This window comes from Fukomys damarensis, unplaced genomic scaffold, assembly GCF_012274545.1.
Source record: "Fukomys damarensis isolate Sample0158 unplaced genomic scaffold, DMR_v1.0_HiC HiC_scaffold_16, whole genome shotgun sequence".
NCBI lineage: Eukaryota > Metazoa > Chordata > Mammalia > Rodentia > Bathyergidae > Fukomys > Fukomys damarensis.
The window spans coordinates 73241306-73263522 of NW_022900928.1; the positions used below are offsets into that span (position 1 = coordinate 73241306).

At 47.8% G+C, this 22217-nt stretch overlaps 1 protein-coding gene across 3 annotated transcripts in view; it reads left to right on the plus strand.

The window, feature by feature from the left end:
* Pknox2 (PBX/knotted 1 homeobox 2) overlaps positions 1-22217 on the plus strand; it is a 196603-nt gene that overhangs the window by 98032 nt on the left and 76354 nt on the right. For all 3 annotated transcript variants that reach the window (XM_010628693.3, XM_010628692.3, XM_010628691.3), the window contains one exon: positions 19442-19550. In XM_010628693.3, coding sequence (XP_010626995.1) covers positions 19464-19550 — 87 coding nt within the window. In that variant the 5' untranslated portion in view covers positions 19442-19463. The remainder of the gene's footprint in view (positions 1-19441; positions 19551-22217) is intronic.

A 22217-nucleotide genomic window follows, 5' to 3' on the forward strand; every position in this document is an offset into this window, starting at 1 on the left:
TTTTTTTTTTTTTTTTTTTTTTTCATGTTACCTGCTTAGCTCTGTCAGGGCTAAGGCCAGGCCTTGTCCCTGTACTTCTGTTCTTCTACATGTTCCGCGAGCAATAAACTGCCGGTAGGGATGGATAGAGTCATACTTACATACGTGATAGTCATTGCACTTATACAACTCTCTGGAGCAAGTATTGTCACCTGAGAATTATCTGGGGGTGCTGGTAGTGAATGCGGTTCCTGGGCCCCAGAGCCAGACTCTGATTGTCAGTTGGTGTGAAAACCCAATGAATCTATACCCTGAGGGTTTATGAGGAACATGCATCCCAGGTGTATCTGATGAACTTGGAGAATAGTTCTTTAGAATATATTAAGTATTTTGAATAGAGAATCTCATTCAATCTTATCAGACAGGGATATAAATCCTCTAAAATAACTTCATGATCTCACAAACTTAAGTACCAGCAAAAGGCAGGATTTGGAGAGCCAATTATCCAGAACCACCCTTTTTTGCTTCCTAGTATGCCATATGTAAGGGCTGCATCTGTTATGGTGAGATTGGGCCCCAACTCCAAAGGCCCCTGCCCAAGATTTGGTAAATTTCCCTGATATCCTAGGGCCACCATGACCTTACAGTTTATGAGTTTCCCTTTTGGGGATGGTAATCATGGCCACGTTCCGCACAAAAGCTGGTTTCTCTGCAGAGAGGGAGAGGAAGAGAGAAAGAGCTAGCCATAAAGGTGAATGGTGTGGTCCTGGCCAGCTCACCAAGCAGGTGGCTAGTAAAGCCACAGATGTTCATAGCAGACCCCACACCCCAGAGTGACAGAATTGGCAGCAGGGACTGTCCTGCTTCCTGTCTGGGCAACTCCGTGCCATAGGTGTATGAAGGGATGGTCAGTGTGCTGGAGCACTCTGTGGCTCCTGAGGGAAGGCTATCTTCAGAGAGTCAAGACTGCACTAAGTGTCATCTGGACAGTCCCACTTGGGAAACATTAGGTCCTGTGTGTACAGTGGTCTGGCATAAAGTTTACCGTGCAGAACTTGAGGAAGATGACAAGTATGTAAAAAAGAGAGACAGACAGACAGACAGACAAGGGTTATACGCCTAGTGAACCAGTACAAGTGTGTAATGCCTGAGTCCACTGACTTTCTGTGGGACTGAAACTGAAGGTCTTCCTTGGTAGAGCCCCACTGTCTCTAGGCTGAGGCCGTGGTTGCTGGTCCAAACAAGCCAGCTTGTACCTGGGAGAGGACTTGCCCACTACGACCACGTACATGTCAGAAAATGGGGAAAGGGGTCGTCTGGCTGCTGACTCTTGGCATGAACTGTGTCTTTCTGGAGAATGAAAGGCTCTACAGATGAGACAGAGCAAAGTCACATATCACCCTTGACCTCCACCTTCTGCATTCCCCCGCATGCTCATGCGCGCGCGCACACACACACACACACACACACACACACACACACACACGTGCACGCGCACACTGACCACTGAACTATCTTTCCAAATGAATGACACTATGGTCTGTCATGAGGCCTAAATACAGTTGAACTATTGCTTGAATGGGTGCAACTGGCAAGGAAAATTTTTGCAGCTAATGCTGGAAGTGTGGCAATCAGAGAAGCTGCCAGCTGTCTCACTTAAATTCTTAGCTCTCTTGCTCTCTTTTTTTAAAAATCATTTTGCTTACATAATCCACCCCCTTTTTATTTTCTAATTCTCTCCTTGCAAAGCTGGCACCAGAGGGGAAGGGCTGGCGTGGGGAGGGGTAGCAATTACACATTAGTTTGCGGAGCATTTACATTTTGCAATTACAATTTAAAAATAAGTCCTGTTAATGATCTCCACATGTAATGACAAACCTTAACTTACACACACTCTCCTGGGCCTGCCTGCTGCTTACCCCTGAAGCCAGAGGCTCAGTGGAGGGAGAAGTTCCCAAGGAGGTACTGCAGGAGGTGGGGACAACTCAGATCAGAGGGACAGCCAGGGAAATTCATATGCCTTTGAGGACAGAGATCAGGCTGAGAACATGGACACTGAGCCTTCGGGTCTGTAGCTTCTCTCCTCCCTGTGCTCAGGCAGGATCCTGATCCACCCACTGAGCCCTGGTATGGTCAATCTCTACTCTGAGGAAGCAGCGTCAGTGCTCAGAACTGTATCAAAAAACCCCAACTTGCTGATGTTCTCCTAGATAGGAATTCTTGTCCCATTGAGCAGAGATGGATCCCAATCAAAAGCCAGTCAACCTGCCACCAGAGGACCCCCGCTGAGGATTGGGGCTGCCTGAAGCCATCAGTGCGACCCCTCCCCTACCAGGCCCCGCCCACTAACGGAGCAGCCTCCCTGCCACCATCCCACCCTGTCCTCAAGGACTGTTCAACGTATGTAAATCAATAAATGTAATACACTATATTAACAGAATCAAGGACAAAAACTGTATGATCCTCTCAATAGATGCAGAAAAAGCATTTTACAAAATTCAACACCCATTCATAATTTAAAAAGAAATTCCTACAGAAAATTGGAATAGATGGTCTCTGTCTCAACCTGATAAAGGCTATGTATGAAAAAGCCGACAGCCAACATCATACTAAATGGTCAAAAACTAAAATCCTTCACACAAAAATCAGGAATGAGACAAGGATGTCCACTATCACCACTCCCGTTCAATATAGTTTTAAAAACATTAGCCACAGCAATTAGACAAGAGAAAGAAATGATAGCAATAAAGATAGGAAAGGAAGAAGTGAAACGGTCATTATTTGCTGATGATATGATACTCTACATAAAAGACTGAAAGAACTCTGCCAAAAGACTTTTAGACTTGATTGACAGATTCAGTAGAGTAGTTTATACAAGGTAAATACTCAGAAATCAATAACCTTGTTGTACACAAATAACGGTCTCACTGAGAGTCAAATTAGGGAAACAATCCCTTTCACAATAGCACCCAAAAAAATGAAATATCTAGGAATCAATCTAACAAAGAAGACAAAAGACCTCTACACTGAAAACTACAGCACTCTTAAAAAAGAGATTGAAGAGGCTATAAGAAAATGGAAAAACATCCCTTGTTCCTGGGTAAGAAGAATCAATATAGTGAAAATGGCCATACTTCCAAAACTGCTATACAGATTCTATGCAATACCTATTGAAATCCCAATGGTATATTTCATAGAACTAGAGAAAACAATCCAAAAATTCATTTGGAATCAGAAGAGACCTAGAACAGCAAAAGCCATCCTAGGCAACAGAGACATGGCAGGGGGTATCACAATCCCCAATTTGAAAATACTATAAAGCCACTGTGATAAAAACAGCACCGAACTGGCAAAGAAACAGACCCAAGGATCACTGGAATAGATTAGAAGATGTAGAAATATCTCCTGACGTACTCAACTACCTCCTCTTTGACAAAGGAACCTAACAACCTCTCTGGAGGAAAGATAGCCTCTTTAATAAATGGTGTTAGAAAAACTGGATTTCAACCTTTCAAAGATTAAAACTAGACCCGTAGGGCCAGGGATTTAGCTCAGTGGTTCTGCTGACTGCCTCGCAAGTACAAGGACCCAAGATCGACCCCTGGTACAAAAAAACCAAACAAACAAAAAAACTAGACCGGTATCTTTCACCATGCACTAAAGTGGATTAAAGATATAATATTAAAACAGAAATACTAAACTCGCTGGAAGATAAGTTATGTAGAACTCCTGAAGATAGCAGCATAGGAAAAGACTTTATGAACAAATCCTCAGCAGCACAGGAACTAGCACTAAGAATCAACAATTGGGATCTCATCTTTTTAAAAAGCTTCTGCACTGCCAGAGAACTCACAGGGCTAAGAGACAACCCACAATATGGGAAAATATTTTTACCAGCTGTTCTGCAGACAAAGGTCTACTATCTAGAATATATAAAGAACTAAAAAAAAAAAATTAGACCACCCAATATAAAGACCCAATTCAAAAATAGGCATCTGAAATAAACAGACATTTCTCTGAAAAAGAAGTAAAAGCAGCAAATAATCATATGAAAAATATGTTCAGCATCACTGGTCATTTGAGAGATGTAGATGAAAACAAAACTGAGATTCCATCTCATCCCAGTAAGAATGGCTGCTATCAAGAAATCAAGCAATAACAAATGCTGGTTTGGGTTGTAGGGAGATAGGAACCCCTCTTCATTGTTGGCAGTGCAGACTGCAACCACTGTGGAAATCAATATGGAGATACCTCACAAACAACTAGGATTCGAAGTCCCATTTGACCCAGCTATTCCCCTGCTGGGAATCTTCCCAAAAGAATTAAAACAATCATGCCACAATGATATATGCTTATCCATGTTTATAGCAGCACAGTTTGTAAAAGCTAAAACTTGGAAACAGCCCAATTGCCCATCAAGTGGAGACTGGATAAAGATGTGTTTTGTTTTGTTTTAATAAAATGGAGTACTACTCAGCCATAAGGAACAAGAAACTAGAGAGATTTATAGCTAATAGATGCACATTGACGCCATACTCTTAAGTGAAATTAATAAGTTACACATATGTAAATACCAAATAGTTTCTCTGGTGTGAAAAAGTAAAAGTGTAAATAGGATTAAAATGTATAATTGATATTGTGTAATAGGAAGAAATGTCTAAAAGAGTAAGGAATTAGGAGGGGTAGGGGAAAGGTAAAAATGAAAAGAAAAAAATATGTGAAAGGAAAAATGTGGAAACAATGGCTTTGTAAACAGGGAAGGGTGGAGGGGCTGAGGGGAGGGCTGGTGAATGGGGAAAAACAAGAACCTGATAAGTCATGTAAAGGTACAAGATCCCAAAGACGAATGTAACTGTATTGTATACTTAATATGTATCAATAAATTTAATAAAGATTATAAAAAAGAGCCAGTCAAGGCACTTGGACACCCATAGATTGTGTAAAGGGGATGATTCCTTACTCAGAGCTCAGAAAAGGAAGAACATTCATTGATTTGCCAAGTGGGAAAGTCACTTCTCTTCTTATGAGTTATCCCATGTTTATTGGAGGCCTTTGATACCTATGGAACTTGGGTTTTGAATGCAGACCAACTAAGCTTAGATTGTAGTTCTGCTATTTGCTGGCTGTGGGACTTGGGCAAGTCAAAGAGCTGGAGCCTTTTCCCATCAGTGTCATCATGTAATCGGGATAATCATAGTCCCTCCTAGGGCTTCTGTGACAGTGACATCACACAACATCTAGCGCATGGGAAATGCTCAATAAGGGTGGCTCCTGCCCTGGGATCTCCCCAGCAGCCCCCAGGTGCTTTCTCCTCCTCAACATATAAGCTGCTCCTTTCTGGGTACAAGGGACATTCAGGAAGGGTGATGTGGTCTGGCCTCTCTAGGTTTCACCTTAGAGTCGAGCCATCTGCATCCTAAGCAGCTCCTGAATACACCTCCGAACTGGATTCTCTGCAGACTTCAAACCAGGCTTTTAGTCTAGTCTTCTACTTCTTATTAGGTCTCTACCTGACTGGATTCTCTCCAGCTCGCAACTCTCTTTTCTGGACGCTACTTCAGTGGGGTAATATTTTTTCACAACCCACCAGCCAAGGCCCTATGAGTATTTCTTATCAGTGAATGAGGGCGGTGAAGCAGGAGCTCTCTGAGGAGCCTTTCTTCCTGACACCCACAGCCTCAGAGCCTCACTTCCCCTCCAGCAAATACTGGTGGAGAAAAAGCTGTCTGTCTTGTGGGCAGCTTCTCCCATGCCGGTCTTCAGACTGACACAGTCAAGAGCCCACAGCTGCTGCTTGAAATACAGTATGCACAAGATTGCCCTGACCGATTGCAAAAAAGAGGTACCTGTCTTACAAAGATCTGGAAGGAGAGAAACTTCCCGAAGCAGAACATATGGCCTGGGGCAGAGAATACAGTAGGGGCTGTGGTCAGGGAACTCCTTGAAGGCAGGGTCTATGCCTTCATTTGGGGGGGCTATTTTTTCACAGTAAAATGTTATGTTTTGAAAGTGATGTGGCTCAGTGTACAGCACGGGGCTAGCATGCACAAATCCCTGGGTTAGCAAAGGAAAGTAAGAAGGGAGAAAGGGGGGGTAATGAAATTAAATACTGTCCTGACAAGTTGCATTTTTTAAAAAATTGACACATAATAATTGCACATACTTATGAGGTAGAATGTGAGAAATCTACGCATGTATACAATGTGTAATGATTAAATTAGGGTAATTAGCACTTGCTTCTCCTTAAATATTTATCATTTCTTTGTGCAAAACTTGCTTTTTAAGCCTAGATTATATGTTGGGCTGCTTCCCAGGTCAAAATAAGTAGATCTATCACTGTTATTCCCAATTGTTGTATCTCTTTTTATTCACATGGGTGTTTAAATTTTTGTAAAATTAGTATTAAAGTATGTATGAGTAGAAGGCAAATAGTATAAAAGATACAAAATAAGAGTTCTTCCTTCTTTCCTCCACCTTTTTAACCACAATGAACAACTTCTGATTTTGTTTGCTAAATAATACACTTAAGTTGCTCTTTCTTAACTTATCTAACCATCAGCTCCCTGCTATAAAAGGTGAATTACCACCCATTCTCTGCCTTCCAGTTTGCACAAGTTTGACAGCTTTTTATCCAATTATATTTAAGTTTATTTTAGTACATGATATATATTACATATGCCATGTTATTATGCAATACATACACTACAATTAATATAAATATAAATCTTTTAAGTCTTAATGTAAAAAATATATACTAAGTCACATACAGTAAATATAACACAAAATACTATACTATATACTATATATTTAAAGAATACATATAATGATATATAGTATACTGTGTTCCACTATATAATATATAGTATATACTATTCTATAGTATTATACTTATTTTAATCTACTATTTTTATGTTGTTAAGATTTGTAAGACTCATATTCTCTTATATAACTGTACTTCCACATTTTGAACTACAGATCAAAATATACAGAAATATGTTAAAAAGCATTTAACCCAGTATGGGTATGGAAATATCGTTCAAACACATAACCACACAGTGTGATTTGACTGTGAAGAATGAAATGAATCCTGTCATTACGATCCTGGCTGCCACAGTTGAATCTCCTGACTGCCACGGTGCAATAACCTCTCATCTCTGCGCCAATCCCCTCCCTTTTTGTGTTTTGTTTTGTTTTGTTTTTGCAGTGCTGGGAATTGAACCCAGGACCTCTTGCATCCTAGGCAAGGGTTCTACCACTTAGCTTCACCCCCAGCCATCTCTCCAAGGACTTGACTATTGATGATGCTGCTCTACCTTGTTCTTTCTTCTCCTTTTCTCCTCCTCTTTCTTCTTCCTCTCCTTCTCTTCCTCCTCCTCCTTCTTTTTTTTTTTTTTTCTATGGTACTAGGATTAGGTTCCAGGCCTCACACCTGTTAGGTAAGTGTTCTACCACAGAGCTATATTCCCTAGCCTTTTAAAAATTTTATTTTGAGATATTTTGCTAGACCTCTCAAACTTGTGATCCTCTCACCTCAGCCCCTACAGTTGGACCCACTGACTTCTTATTTCCCATCTTGCAATGAGCATCATGGGAACTTTTGGTTTCCTTTTATTTTTTCTTGAAAATTCTGAAAGTTCACCATTACATGATAGAGCTTGAGGTTTGTTTCGTTTTCTTTCTTTTCACTTCTTGTGGCCCTTGGGATCCTCTTAAATATGGTCAGGCTTCAGCTCCAGGAAAATTTTATGCTGCTGTGTTCTCACTCCTTCTCCACTAGTCTCTGCTTCTTTCCTTCTGTCACATCCACTGCCCAGAGCAGTATGCGGTACACAGTAAGTGATTACTGACTAAGCCTGCTACTTGGAGACCGGGTTCTAGTGAGGACCATCGCCAACTCACTGCATGAAGTAGGGCAAGTTTCCTCTGTTGTCCAGGGAAGCAGTCAGACCCAGTTCCCACTCAGGATCCTTCCAGCACCGCTGTCCTTTTGGCAATCATCTTTGGAGCCTTGTGTTCCTACCACTCCTGTGTAGGGAAGCAGCAGTCAGTTTCTGAGTAGAGAGATCAGGGCAGCGACAGCAGCAGCCTCCCACCGTGGCCTGGCCCATGCACCCTCCATCTCTCCAGCATCCTGTCTGGCCCCTTGGGAACCACTCTCCTCAACCTTCCCAGTCATTCTGAAGTGGTCCCCCTCACCTCTTCCTCTCCCTCTGCCCACCACCCCTATCCCCACACTTCTCAGCTCACCACACACACAGCTTCTGTTAGGAATAATCTTGGGCTGGGATTTAGCACAGTGGTTCTGCTGCCTGCCTTGCAAGCACAAGGACCCGAGTTCAATCCCCGGTACCAAAAAAAAAAAAAAAAAAAGGAATAATCTTGACCATGCATGTGGCCCATTAAGTGAGATCCTTTTCTCCCATTCATGAACTCCAGGACAAAGAGACAGCAAACTGCTCTTCCTATTGGCCCAAAGCAGAGACAGCCAAGTCCTCAAAAGAGAAGAAACCATACAGCAGCCTGAAGAGCACAGGGATCTGCCCCACCCTTGGCAAATTTGGGCCTTGGGGGAGTCATCTCGGATGAGGAGCTCATCCTGGAGACATCTGCCACGAAACCCACCTACCTACCTGGATCAACCCACTCTAGTCAGAACCTGCAGGTCTAGGATTCAAGATTCTATGTTCCTTTTCCCTGGGCAGCCTGACCCTGGAAGATCCAAAGTAACAAGCGCTCAGATCCCGGGAGATGAGTGGCTGTTCTAAGTCAGAGCATCCTAATTGGTCCTTGAGGACCACTGTGCAAAACTGTCTTCTCTGTCATCTACGCCTGGTCCTTTCCCTGGTGTGATGTCAGGTCCATCTTATAGGAGAAAGAAGAGGGGAAGCAGGGGCACAACCTTGAGCTTCAAGTTCTCAAAGACTGTGATGAAGGCAAGGCACTTTCTTTTCCACCCATAATAAAGGGAGATAAACTGTCATTGAAAAAGTCGGGGTTAAGGTTCCATGGCAGTTACACTTTTTAGACAAGTTGCTAGTCCTCAAATATTCTGTCACTGATGTGAAACACTTCTCCTTTGTGTCTGAGTATAGCGGAAAGGGCCAGCATGTGATTCAAGCTTTTCCTAATAGGGGTAAGATAACTATAGACCCAGTCCCAAGGCTGGAGGTAGAAGGAGTGAGAGACAGCCAGGAGCCAGTGGAGGTGGAACACAGCCCCGGAGCCCTGTTCTTCTGTCTAATTGCTGCCTGCTCTGGAGGCTCTGAGTAATAACCCTTTTGCTTACCTGCAAAGATGTCCTCTTTGGCTGCCCATGCAGCCTGCTGCCTGGATCTCTCTGGGCTGTGAGAGGAAGGAGAAGGTTCTGAAAGAAAGGTGTTGAGGAAGGGGCTTCTGCAAAAAGAGAAAGCTAGATCTTAGGAAGATATGACTAGAAGGGGACACTGCCAAAGAATGGAAATACCCTGCCTTGAACAAATGACTATTGCTCAACTGGACAGGCTTTCTGAAGAGACAGCCAGGTGCCTCTTCTCCTGTGAGTCATAGAGGATTTTATTCTAGGACAGGGACTTCTTTGCAGCTGTGGGTGTTTGCCGGACAGTCAGGGGTGGGGTGGGGAATAAAGCCATGTGGAGACAGCCACAGAGAGCAGGCTGACTGCATGCTTTCTCCTACCCCCACCCTCTGAGCACCCATAGGTCACCTCGGTCCAGGCCAACAAGGAGACACTAGCAGTTCGTGGTCAGTGTGAGGCAGAGCCCTGGCCCCAAAGAGCTGAGTGCAGGTCAGGGAGAGGCAGCTGAGTCCACTCTGGCAGCGCGTGTGCACAGAGTTCTTCTCCCACACAGCGAAAACACATGATTGGGTTGGGTTCCCAAGTACACATCGCCTTTGAGATGCAATCTCCAACCAGACATTTCCATCATTTCGTGTCCATTTTTCAAATTTGTTCTTTCCTTTCCTAATTGAACACACAGTCCAGTGTGTCTGTGAGAGACTCGAGATTCGCCACTTTCAGCGTGCTCAACATTTCCATCTTTGTCTTGGTCAGGGTATGTTTCCAAAACCCTTACTTTTTATTGCTGCTATCAGCACTTTCATTTTTCCATCTCTCACTCACTCACTTCTTATAAAATAATAAGAAAAAATGCAGTAAGATTTTTAGATAAATTTGGACCAGCACAGGACCAACATAATGGAATGGTAGCTGCACCTTGCTATAAGGCTGGGTGGGGAGGAAAGTGAAGGAAGGCTTCAGGGAACAGCAGGGTTTGGAGCACACTTTTGACGAGGGAAAGAGCATGGTCATGAAATATGCCTCACCACACTCATGGACAAGAACAAGGACAGCAAAGGTTGGAGGTCAGAGAGGGAGTGTCTGCCCAGCTGGAGTGAGTCTGGGGTCCTGGGGGGGGACTTGCTACCCCATATCACTCCCTCTCCCACCAAGGCTGTCATCCTGCTTTGCCTGGGAGACGACTTTCAGCAGATCAGGAGCACAGAGCCTCTGCATTTGCCCTTATCCCAGCAGTGGGGAGGCCGAGGTCAGAATGCCTTTCCTCCTCCAGCTGATCATGTGGGTGGCTCCACCCCAGCCTCTCCTTTTTCTTATAAGCAACACCACCACAAAAACCCCAGAGAAGGTCACCCGTTGCCTGAGGACAAGCAGATTTTCGGTGACAAAGTGACCCAATCCAGAGACCTCTTGCTTCCATAACGCTGACTCTTGGTTGGCTGATTCTTCCCTGGAGCCCGGTTTAAAACATTGGGATAGGGTATTTTCCAGCCAGAGAATATGGTTCCATCCTTCGCAGAGAAGAGAGGGCTCTGGCTGGGCTTCAGGGTCCCTTGCTTCTGTGAACCACCGCTACCTAGCTCCTCTCCACTTCCACCTTCCTGGCCCCCAAGTCTGTTTTCCCTCCTCTCCCCTGCTCCCTGGGAGCACCCTTTGCCAGTGCAGGGAAGAGAAACCCATGCAGGGGAGGGAGGCAGGCAGGGCGGCAGGGCCGGCGCTGCCTGGCTCCTCTCCTCCAGGATCCCCAGTGTCGGAGCTGTTTGTCTGTCTCTGTTGAGTTTCAAGCCTCAGGGGCCGGATCTGTGTTGTTTTCTCAGCTCGGTCCAGAGTAGTGGCTGCTGTCAGCTCTCGACAAATAATAATAAACCTGGGAATCAGGCTTGTCGAGGGGGACTTCAGTCCCTGGGTTCATTTTTAGATTTGTTTCTCTCTGTGTATGTGCAGACAAGGGAGCACATGACAGTCTCTCAGGGGATCGGACTGGGGCTCCCAGGAGCCCCAGAATCCACCCTGACTGCCACCCTATGGAAAAGCTGGCAGGCCCTCCTCTGTCCCTGATCACTGGAGCTGTCTGGATGTTTAAAAGAACAGACAAATAATCGAATCAAAGACCCAAGCTCTCTCCTCTGCCTGTGCCTCCCACCTCTCCCAATCGTGTTGCTTGGAAAGCTAGGAAGGGGGCTGAGGACAAGAAGAAACTGGAGCAGCCGATCCCAAAGGCAAATAGCAGCTGGGGACCCCCCCCCCAGTCTCTGGTTCTGGGAGCCTCTTGCAAGGGAAAAATACTGTAAGTTGAACTTTTTGCAAAAGCAGAACCCAACTGTGGGTGAGCATAAGTTTAAGACATTAATGACGCCCTTTTGGGACAGAGCAGGGCCCAATTTTCAGCAGATTGAGCCCATCAAAGGTCCCCGCTACCACCTGGTCCCTGGCAGGGAACAGTGCAGATCACCTCTCTGCAAGAAGGATTTGCTTCCCCTTACAGCCAAGAAGCTTTTATTTTTCCTGTTTGTTTTATTTTGTTTAAAGGAACCAAAGGGGGAAAAATTGCCAAGTTATAAAGTGCTTAAGGAAGAGATGAGAATCTTCATCAAAATGCTAAAAGCTGGAGGGGGAGAATAATGTGAAAACTCTTGCCTGCTATTTATGGGATTGATTCTCAGATCAAGAAGAAGCAAGCGGTTGGATAAAAGGAATTATTGTTAAGCTCCTCGGTAGGAAGATCTAATGGACAATTGCCACTATCAGGGGGAATTAAATTGCTGTTTCAGTTTGTAAAATATATCAGCAGCTTTTTGAAGCCAACAAAGGTGTGACAGCTAGGTAGGGAGGCAAGTGGGGCTCTACCACTCTCTGTTCCTGGTGTGGAGAAGCAGGAAGCCAGGGAAAAGGCTCAGGACTAGTCCATGTTTTTACGACAAACTGCAGAAGAGCTGAGCTGGAGGAGTCAAGAAGGAAAGCAATAGCCCTAGAACTGCAGGTGCTGAGGTGCCTAGGCTCCCATGAATCAGCACTGCAAGCCAGTCAGCAACCAGGCAAGATGGTAGGGTCCCTCTCTGGGACATCCAGCCAGGCTGGAGTTCAAGGAAGACAAGTTCTGCCCTTGCAGGAATGAGGGGCTGAGGATGGAGATGGAGTCTGTGATTTCCAGCAGCCCTGCTCATAACCGGAACTAAAATTCTGTCCCCAAACACTGCATAGTCAGATTCTTCAACTTCCTATGGCCACAAAGCCTCCCCCTGCACAAACACACACTAAACTGCAGACCCAGAGGAGCCTGAGGTGGCTGACCACCACCACACCCCACACACCCGTGGGCTTATCTCTAGGCAGCATCGTAAATGAGTATGCATAAATGACCTCTCTGCTAGCTACATAGGAACGTATTATTCCAGATAAAAGTGCATGCAATAAAACAGCCTTGGGGATGGAAAAAGGCAAAGAGGAGGAAGGAGGTCCTTGAAAATGGGACCACAGGAGGTTTTTGAGCAAGCTCTCGCTCATCTCTAGGCTGGGTCATAAATGAGTGTGCATAAATGACCCGTGTGCTCATCCACACAGGGACATGCTATTCCAGATAAAGAGCAAACAGTAAAACAGCCTTGAGGTTGGAGAAAGAGGAGGAGTGGAAGCCCTTGGAAGCAGGGCCACCGGTCACTCCTCGGGTTAGGGAGCAGGGAGGAGTGCGTGTTACCCCTCCAAACCCCGTTCCCTCCACGTGGCAGTCCAGAGCTGATGAAGGAGCGAGGAAGGGAGATTTTCACATCTCTCAAGGGAGTTCTAGCCAAAACTCAGGCTGGCGTCCACTCTGTCCCCGTGCTGTTCCCTGGAGACCAATGTCATCCTACTGGGGCATGACCTGGCATCACCTTCCAAGTAGGCGTCTCAGAAAGGCAGCAAATGACAGTTGGTCTAGAGAGCTGAGTGGACAAAGGACCCAGTCATCTTGGTTGTCATCTCCACTTCTTGATGAAGTCGGGAGAGACTTATCTTCCACTGACCGTTCCAGACAGGAGCCAGAGGGACACCAGGGGAGTGGCCCTCCTAGATGTGACATCCTGGGCAGCATGTCTTGGGACCCAGTAATTGTGAAGGGGAGCCTTGGTCAGGCTAAGAACACACACAGTATGAGCATGGGGATGAGACCTGAGTGAAAATCCTGTGCAGTTCCTTCCCCAGCTCTTTCCTTGATGACCCAGACGTAACACAGGTCCAGTCTCTGGCTCCCAGGGCCCGTTCGAGCCCTACCTGACCACAGTGGACGATTTTGATGTAGTCCTAAAATGGGGGCAGGGAGAGAACACAGTATCTTCTGGGCCCTACATTCCTGCCACCTGAAGTCCCAGGCTATTGCGCTTTCTCCTGCCCACCAACACTGGCATCGTGTCTGCTGAGCTGTGAGGTACAGCAGGTTTTTGGGGTGCCTGGCTATCTTCTTACCCTCCCTTAGTCCCCACCCCCAAGGACCTTTCACTTCTCCCTCCTTTTAAAACATTTCCACCAGAAAAACTGACTTGGGGGTAAAATTCCTCCACATATTTGACGCCTTCCCAGCCCCTCAGTGTATCCTCTCTCTGCTCCACCCTTCTCCATTCCAACCCTCAAATTGGCCTCATCCAACACCCAGTTCAAAGCATTGACTTCAGCACCCAGCTTCAGGGGGACCTTGAAGTTCCTGTAGACATTCAGCTTTCAGCCTGTGAATTCCAGCCCTTCCTGGGTGCTCTGAAGAGACCTGTGTGGTGTGCGTGTGTGTGTGTGTGTGTGTGTGTGTGTGTGTGTGTGTGTACCCATACGCCTGCATTTATTGAGATAAATCCACAGAGTCACATGAAATCAGTGACAGGTTGACACCGTTATTTCAAGATTCATCGCTCTGAGTTGCCAGCAGAGGAGACCTAGCCAACTCCTTCCCACCAACAACACTTTTTTTCCAGGCACAATTTATAGCACTGGGGTGAATTTGTTTCCAAAAGATGAATATCACACTATCAGCAACAGCTGCCTCTCATTTTTATTTGTTTTTAAATTTGACTCAAAGTCCAATTCTCCATACACATCTGAAGCTGTAAATCCTAAAGCGACTGATTACATGATTTAGTAAACAGGTTATATTATATAATGCAATTAAAGAGGGGCCCTGCAACACCCCCTACAGGTCGCTTCTGGGAAGGGCGCTGCATAAGGTTTGCTGGGGAAGGAAAAGAAAGGGGATTTCACCTGGGTTGAGGTGACTGCCCCAGAGGGAGTTGAAGTCAGCCAGGTTACTTAATGCAGCTTTCCGCCCCTCCTGCCGAGTTCACTGTGTTATTTCAGCCTCCTGCAAGTTTGTCTAGACGTCAGAACCTCAGCCTGGGCAGCTGTGCGGAGGGGATGGGAGACCCCTCCCCACTTCCAAACAAGACAAGACGGGAGGAGTAGAGAGGGGGTGGTTGGCCCTTGGAAAGAAGCTACATCTAACTGTTGGCATTCGATTCAACAAGCACGTGTGGAGTGGTAACAGTGGGCAAAGACTTCCAGGGTATGCTGGGGAAACCCTTTCGTTCTGCAGCCCAGGAAGGAAAGTGACTTGCAGGAGGCCCAGCTAAGTTGCAGATTCTACTGGCTGTGGAATCCAGCTTTTGGGACCCTAAACACATCCTGGGGATTGAAAGCTGGAGTTCCTAGATGCTGAACTGAGACCCAATCCAGTGTTGTAGGGTAGAGGAGAAGGGCTCCAAGAAGACAGAAAGAGAAAGAGCAAGAAGAAAAGAGTAAGGGAGGGCTGGGGATTTAGCTCAGTGTTTCTGGTGCCTGCCTCACAAGGGCAAGGACCCAAGTTTGATCCCCAGTAGCAAAAAAAAAGAAAAGAGGAAGGGAGACCTGGGACTATCCTCCCTCCCCCCTCCCTGAACTTCAGTACTACTGGGACACGCTGGGCTCTGAAGACTCAAGAATTCCAGATTTTCCAGAGTTTTTTGTTTGTTTGTTTTTGTTTTTAAGAGTGGATAACATTGCAGAAAACCAGTCCCTGGAGACAGGAGACTCACTTCCTAGGGTCTACGAAAGAAACCGGACAAGAAACGAGGAGGAGAGAGTCCCTGGATGAAGAACACGGGACTGAGCCCTAGAGGGTCCTTAACCATTAGCCCAGTCTCCAGTTTGGAGCAGGCAGTGAGGCAGTAGAAAGCTGGGCCCTTCTTGTCCTCTCCTACCCCAGCTCCAGATATAGTTTAGTCCCAGCTAGGGTCAGGGGCCAAGAACAAACGCTGTTGGGCCAGCTGTCCAGACAGTTGCCAATTAGACTTTGTTTCTCATCCTTAAGGCCCTGAGCCCCCAACCCCTGCACCCTGGCCCAATTACTGCCCAGCAGCATTAACCCCTTGGTGCCCTAGGCTGTTAATGGAATGTTAATTGGTCTAATGGGTTTCATGTCAACAAGTCCTAATGAGCTCCTTCTAACGAGCTTGGCATTTTTTTTTCTAAGCCTGTTTGTCAACACTGGCGTTTAGACTCCAGTCTGAGGGCCTCATGGAGCAGAATGGGGGGAGGTGGAGCTGAGGAGACAGAGGGGTGTGGATGCCCCTGGACTGTATGTGGCTTGTTTCCTACAGGGTTGTCCTCTTGTGCCCCCCATCCACCTCCAGGCCCCTAAGACCTCACCTGGCTCTTGAGCTCTTTAAAATGTCATTTTCAGCTTCTTTTAATGATAATATCAGTGACACAAATTATATCCTCTTGGATATCATTGTGGAGTTGGGCATTGCATTACTTTCTTTTTTCTTTCTCACAGTTGTCATATAATAAACAACAACTCCCAACATAAGCCTGTCCTAGACAGGGGATTTCCTCATAGTAAATGTACCTTCTGTGCCCTCCATTTCTAGCCTTGGCTTTGCTCCCGTGAATGCCCTGGTGTCTGGTGACAGAAGCACAGGGCCCCTGGCCATGGCCACGGCCTCTTAGGACCCCTGACAGAAGCTCAGATCAGTCTGGTCCTTCTTTCTCTGCTCCCAAAGCAAGTGCACGAAGGGCAGGTCTCCCCAAAGGGCCGGAACCCCCACACCCAGGCCTCAGAGCCATCTGCAGCCAAGTCCCTGACAGGATCATCAGATCCCCAGATTCCTCTCCAGGATATTGCACGAGCTCCCAACGGAGGACTGGATGGGATGGGGGCTCACCTGTGGGTGGAGCATGTGAGGACACAGCTTGCTTCCAGGATGGGTGCAGCTGATCTCTCCAGTGTCAAGTTGCCAGAGGCTTCCATGCCCCACTGAAAAGAGAAAAAAAAACCTAAGCCAGAGTTGAAAAGGCCTCCTATTCTCCTGCAGGAGAAGCCCTCGGAGGGCAATGGGGCAGTGGCCCTGTGGCCTGTAGTGGCCCTGAGGGGAGGGGCAGGGACCATCTATGTCTAGAAAATTGCTTTCACTTCCTCTGTCAGGTGGAGCTGGATCTGGCCCCATCATGGCCCAGCAGGCTGGGGGCCAACACATGTCTCAGCCTCGTGGATGGTTCTCTGGGAGCAGACCACACTGCAGTCCCTGCTTTCCTCTGACAGGGCAGTCTGACCATGCCAAAGGGCAGCCTCTAAACTGACCCTGCCTCCCATTCATTTGACAGTGAACAAAAGGATGTGGATTAAAGACTACTCTGTTTAGTCCCAATCCTCCCCACCGTGTTTTCTTTGCTTTGCTTTCATTATGAAATTCTCATTTAAGGAATGAGTTAAGTTACCAAAAGACCCAAACCCAGGGTTTAAGGGAACCAGTTACCCTTACAAGTGGGGGGAGGTGGAAATAAAACCTTCCTAAATGCAGCTCCAGCCCTAACTCTGCCCCCAAGCTCCCTCTTCTGGGAGCTTCCAGAACTGCAGCCCTTCACTTTTCCTAGCCAATGAGCCTCTAGGATTGGTGTTCCCAAGAAGGCAACTGAGTCCCCTAACCCTTAGTCTCCATTCAAAGTTCTTTATCTACTAGAGCTCAAAAGGCCATGCCTAACTCACTGCCAAAATATCCCTAGTCCCTCTATTCTCTCAGGATCCAAAAGGGAGAGATTCCACATCAATTTTAATATCTCAAAAGTCTTAAGTCCTCAAGTTCCTTCTAATGACTCAAGAAATCTATGTCTGGGCTGGTGGAGAGGTAGCTCAGTGGTGGGACACTTGCCTCGCAGGCTTAGGGAGACCCTGGGTACAGTCCCTGGCACTGCAAAAACAAACAAACTAGCAACAAAAAACAAAACTCTATCCTTTTCTTCCAGTGTGGAAGCCCCTGCATGAAAATAAGCCTTCATACGGGTCATTCCCCTACCTGCAGGGAGAGACTCCCCTCTCCCTTTATGGTTCTCCACTGAGGCCCCATGTGAGAGGAAGAGTCTGAATCTCGGTGCCCACACTGTGTGAGATGGGTGGGATCCTGCCTGCTTCTGTCACAGGATATCCTGCCAGCCTATCTCCGAGGTCAGGCCAGTGTGGTGAGAGGCACAGGCCAATGCCAACAGGACTGCCCCCCCACAGGAAAGCTACCACACCTTGCAACAAGCCCACCTTACTTTCTTTCCTGCCAGATTATCACCTCCCTCTCCCAACCACACTCTCTGGAGAGAAGACCCAGTTTCATTCAACCATCCTGCCTCAGTCCCTCCAACCGTCCTGCACACAGCTAATATGTGATGAACATCTACTGGATAAAACATGAACTTCCACTGCTTTCATGGGCACTTAAGATAGAAGTGGGCCGAAGGCTTTGGAGACTCAGGTCAGGCCAGGGTGGCTATTTCCTCACCTCCCTGAAAGACAAGAGAACAACACACACACACACACACACACACACACGACTGCACCTGGACATTGACTTATTTAGTGGCAGCCCTAAAACACCCTCAACCTCCCCAGTGTTGGGGTATATGGACCTTTTGAAAGTCCCTGGGGAGGATCAGGTTGATGGAGGCCCCAAGTGCCCTAAGGGAGAGGAGGAGAGGGAGTTCCGAGCAGCGCCTACTCCCAAAGGCTTCTAGCTCTTGAGCACCTCACCACGGGAGACAGGTCCTGCACCCCAGTGGTTCTTAGGACTCTCCCACCGTGATGGACCTCCCTGTATCAGCAAGTAGCTATGGTTTCTGGTTCTAACCATGTCATGGTGTCCTCTATAGCTCAGTAGCTCTCAGGGCATTCTGTTTCCTTGGATGGTACTGCCAGACTGTCTCCACTTACCACACCACATTCTGGTTCACGAAACTTCCAGGCCCCATGAGGGTGGCTCAATTACTGATTGTGGGTGGGATGCAATGCAGTGGAGCAGATGTGGAACACACGAACTCCCAGGCATGCGCGCGCGCGCACACACACACACACACACACACACACTCCACTAATAGCCTCCGTCTCCTCGGTAAAGGGTGAGCCAACCACTTGGCTCTGACAGCTCTTCAGGCCCCACCTGCCTGTGTTTCTATACTGGAGCCACGTTAAAGGAATTTCTGGAGTTGTAGCCTCCACCTAAAAACCCAGGAGGTGCTTAGGATCCCCATGACCCTTGCCCTCCCACAAGCCCTTCTCCGGCCCCTCTGGACCCTCTTGGGCTGCAGTCAGAGAGCCAAGCCACCACATCCCTTGCCACCACTAGGGGGTGTGATGAGTACACAGGCGGAAGGATCCTGGCGCTAGGAGACCCTAGGGTGGGGAAGTTGGAGTCCTGAGGGCTTACTGCTCCTTTGCGTGCTGGTGATCTCTCCAGACACCTGAGAAATGGTGTGCCAAGGAAAGCCTTGTCATGAGGGGTCAGGATGAGGCTCAGGGCTCTCTCAGGCTGGGCCAGGAAGGAGGGTATCCAAATAGCCTCCAGTTCTACCAGGCTGCCACAGGCCTACCCACTTTCCCCAGCCCCGGGCCCCCACACAGACCAAGCTGGAGCCCATGCTGATACCGAACAAAGCCTCGCTGCAGGGGCACAGGTTGTTTTACATATGATTTGAATATCGTTTCTTTCAAGTCAAAATAGCACAGCAAGCCCCTCCCCAACAGGCCTCTCCCCTGAGCTCTCATTTGTTCCCCTGCAGGGCCTCCTGCCCTTGCTGTATCCTGTCAGTCCAGGTGACCGAGGCAGAAAAAATGTGGAGCTGGTTGGTCCCAGGGCTCGCCTGCGCTTGCTCGGTGGCATTAACAGTGCGGCCCCTCTCTCCTGCCTGCAGATCCTCGATGTGAATCAATCCCATGATGCAACATGCCTCCCCAGCCCCAGCTCTGACAATGATGGCCACGCAGAATGTCCCTCCCCCACCCTACCAGGACAGCCCACAGGTGAGTGTGCCAGGGAAGAAGCTGGGAGGGAGTGTGACAGCCTTGGGAATCCCATGGAGGGGGGCAAGGGTGTTCCAGTGCAATGGACAGGGCCAGGCCTGCCCCTGGGAGACTATTCTGCAGGGAGGCCTATGAGCACAGACCCCTGAAGGGTCTCACTGCCTTTCGACAAAACAAACAAACAAAAAAACAAAAAAACTACTGGGGTAATCTGTTGCCAGTCCCATAAACTGGAGTAGTGGTCATAGACTCGCCCACCTGCCTCTACCCTGTACATCTCAGAAAGTGTAGCTGGGCCCCTTTGTCATGGTCAGGGTAAAATCCACATTTGAGACACAGGTACAAGTTGTAAGTAGGGTCCGCCTTTGAAAATTTGAGAACTCCCTGCTCCTATTCACCAGCCTGGAAGAGTCTCTTTTCTTAACTGGGACTCTGCAGGGCTTCTACCTAGAAACGTCCAGGTTCTTTTTCTGCACACTCCAACTCCTTCCCAGCTCCCATCCCTCAGCTCAGCTGTCAAGTTCCTGTGAGATTCCTCCCTGGTTGCAAGTCCTGCAAAGGGCACCAGCCCCTCCTGGGCATTGTCTTCACACTGTCACCCTGTCCTGTCCTTTGCCTCTCCTGGAAGCTGCCTGCCTTTTCTGGGTGGGCTCCTGCAGTCCTGCCATCCTAGAGAGCAATCCCTTTTCATCTCTACTTCCCCTGGGGCACCCCACCCACCCTCCAATCTTTGAGAGCCTGAGTTGTGCAGCTGATCCTTTGTCCAAGGCTCTGTTCTCTGACCTTTATCTTCATGTTCTCTTTTCTCTCTACCCTGGTCTCTCGGGTCAATATTAATTCAATAATTATTTATTGAGCACCTGTCATTGAAATATGACCACTGGAATCCTCACTCATTCATTTAACCCCTGAAAGCGCCTACTGTGAGTCAGAACTCCCCTCTCTTCTCCAGCAGCCTTTCTCTGCCCTCCTAGTCCACTCATTACCATTTCAAATGCAGCCCTTCTCACAGACCATGCAGAAGATCTGTGTAGCGTGAAGAGGGAGTTAAGATGCAGGCAAAAGGGGGAGACTTGCCCCATGGCACCCTCTTGTTCCAATGAAATCACCAGATGATGTGGGGTCACGCTATGGAGTGACCACCTTGACTTCTCTTCCCTGAAGGTACAAAGGTACTGACTGTTCCGCACATACCCTCGAATCCCCAGCCTTGCTCCACATAGCAACCTCACACTCTTTCCCCAAACAAGTCTCACATTCAGCAGACCCTCTGCTCACATCAGCACCTTCCCACCAGTGACTGTAGGGTTGGACTTGGCCTTTATACCAGCTCTTCTATTTGGACACTTTTAGACATCTGACTCTCATTCTGGACCCTTCCATCTATGCCTCAGATCCAAGAGTTGAAGTTCAGAAGGAGCCCTCATTTGGTGGAAACGAAAAGATAACAACGAGGAGAGGAAGCTCTGGGGACAAAATCCCAACCTTCTCCGTAGATGCAGACCCATTTGCCTATCTGCTTAGCCAGTTAGGAACCCACTCCCCTTGTGTATTAAGAGGCAGAAACTTTGGCTTCATTTCTCCTGTAACTGGATACAGCTTTCCAAACTCTAGCGGGAATGGGGAACAGAGTGGGGATGCTTCCTCTGTTCAACAGGTGATGAGTGTGAAACTAAGGTTCAAGGACATATGAGGGCAGGCCTAGAGGTCAGGGAGTTCTGGCTGGGCACAGCTGCAAGCCACTGCTTCCTCCCTCCCATCCGTCTCTGCTTCGCCTGCCTGGCAGCCGGGAGAAGTTCTGGCTCCATGGGATTAGCAGGAGAGCTGCAGCAAGGGCCTGTGTCCTCCAAGAATGCTGATCCAGGAGCCTAATTTAATTCTCAGCATACAGCTGGATGAGTAAATCCCAGCTGCTGAGGGAGAGAATGGAGGTGGGGCTAAACTGCTCTGGCCTTTGGGGCAGGGAGGGAGCCGGATGCCAGGAACCAGATGTAGGGACTATCCTGAGACTCCTTTGTGAGATCTGCCAGGTCTTCACTACTGCAAGTGTTCTCATTTATAGCAGAGGGGTAATTTGGCCTCAGGAAGCTGTGTATCTGCTTGTAACTCCAGAGATCCAAGAATGAAGTGTCTACCAGGAAGTGACCAATGCAAGGTCTTGAGGCCTTTCACCCTTGTCTAGACTAGGAGACTGTGACTAAATTGCCACTGGCCCTTCCTGGGCCAGGCTGACTCCCAAGAAAGGGGATCAGGAGGAAGAGCTGCAAGAGAGGAGTTAGAGCAGGGGTAGAATGGGTGAGAGAGAGGAAAGAGTGAGGCTACAGAACAAAGGCTCCTGACTCAGGCACGCCTGGGAAAGGCTCTTTTCTCTGGGAGCGATACCTTTCAGGCCACCTGGCTCTAAGAGTCTCTCTCCTATTCTTTCAGACCAGAAGGGGCTCTCCCTTGGGAGTGTCTCTTCGTGTGCCATGGGTCTCTGACCTTTGATATAGGAGAACTTGGGAACCTGCACTGGTCCTCCTTCCTTTTCCCGCTCCCCTTTCAAGAGCTGACCCCAGCTCCTCAGGGGAAAGCTCTGTTCCATTCCCCTCCTAATGCCATTATCCTAAGGAACCAGTTGCTCTTGGACACTCGGCTTCTTTCAGGAAAGCACAGACTAATAGGAAC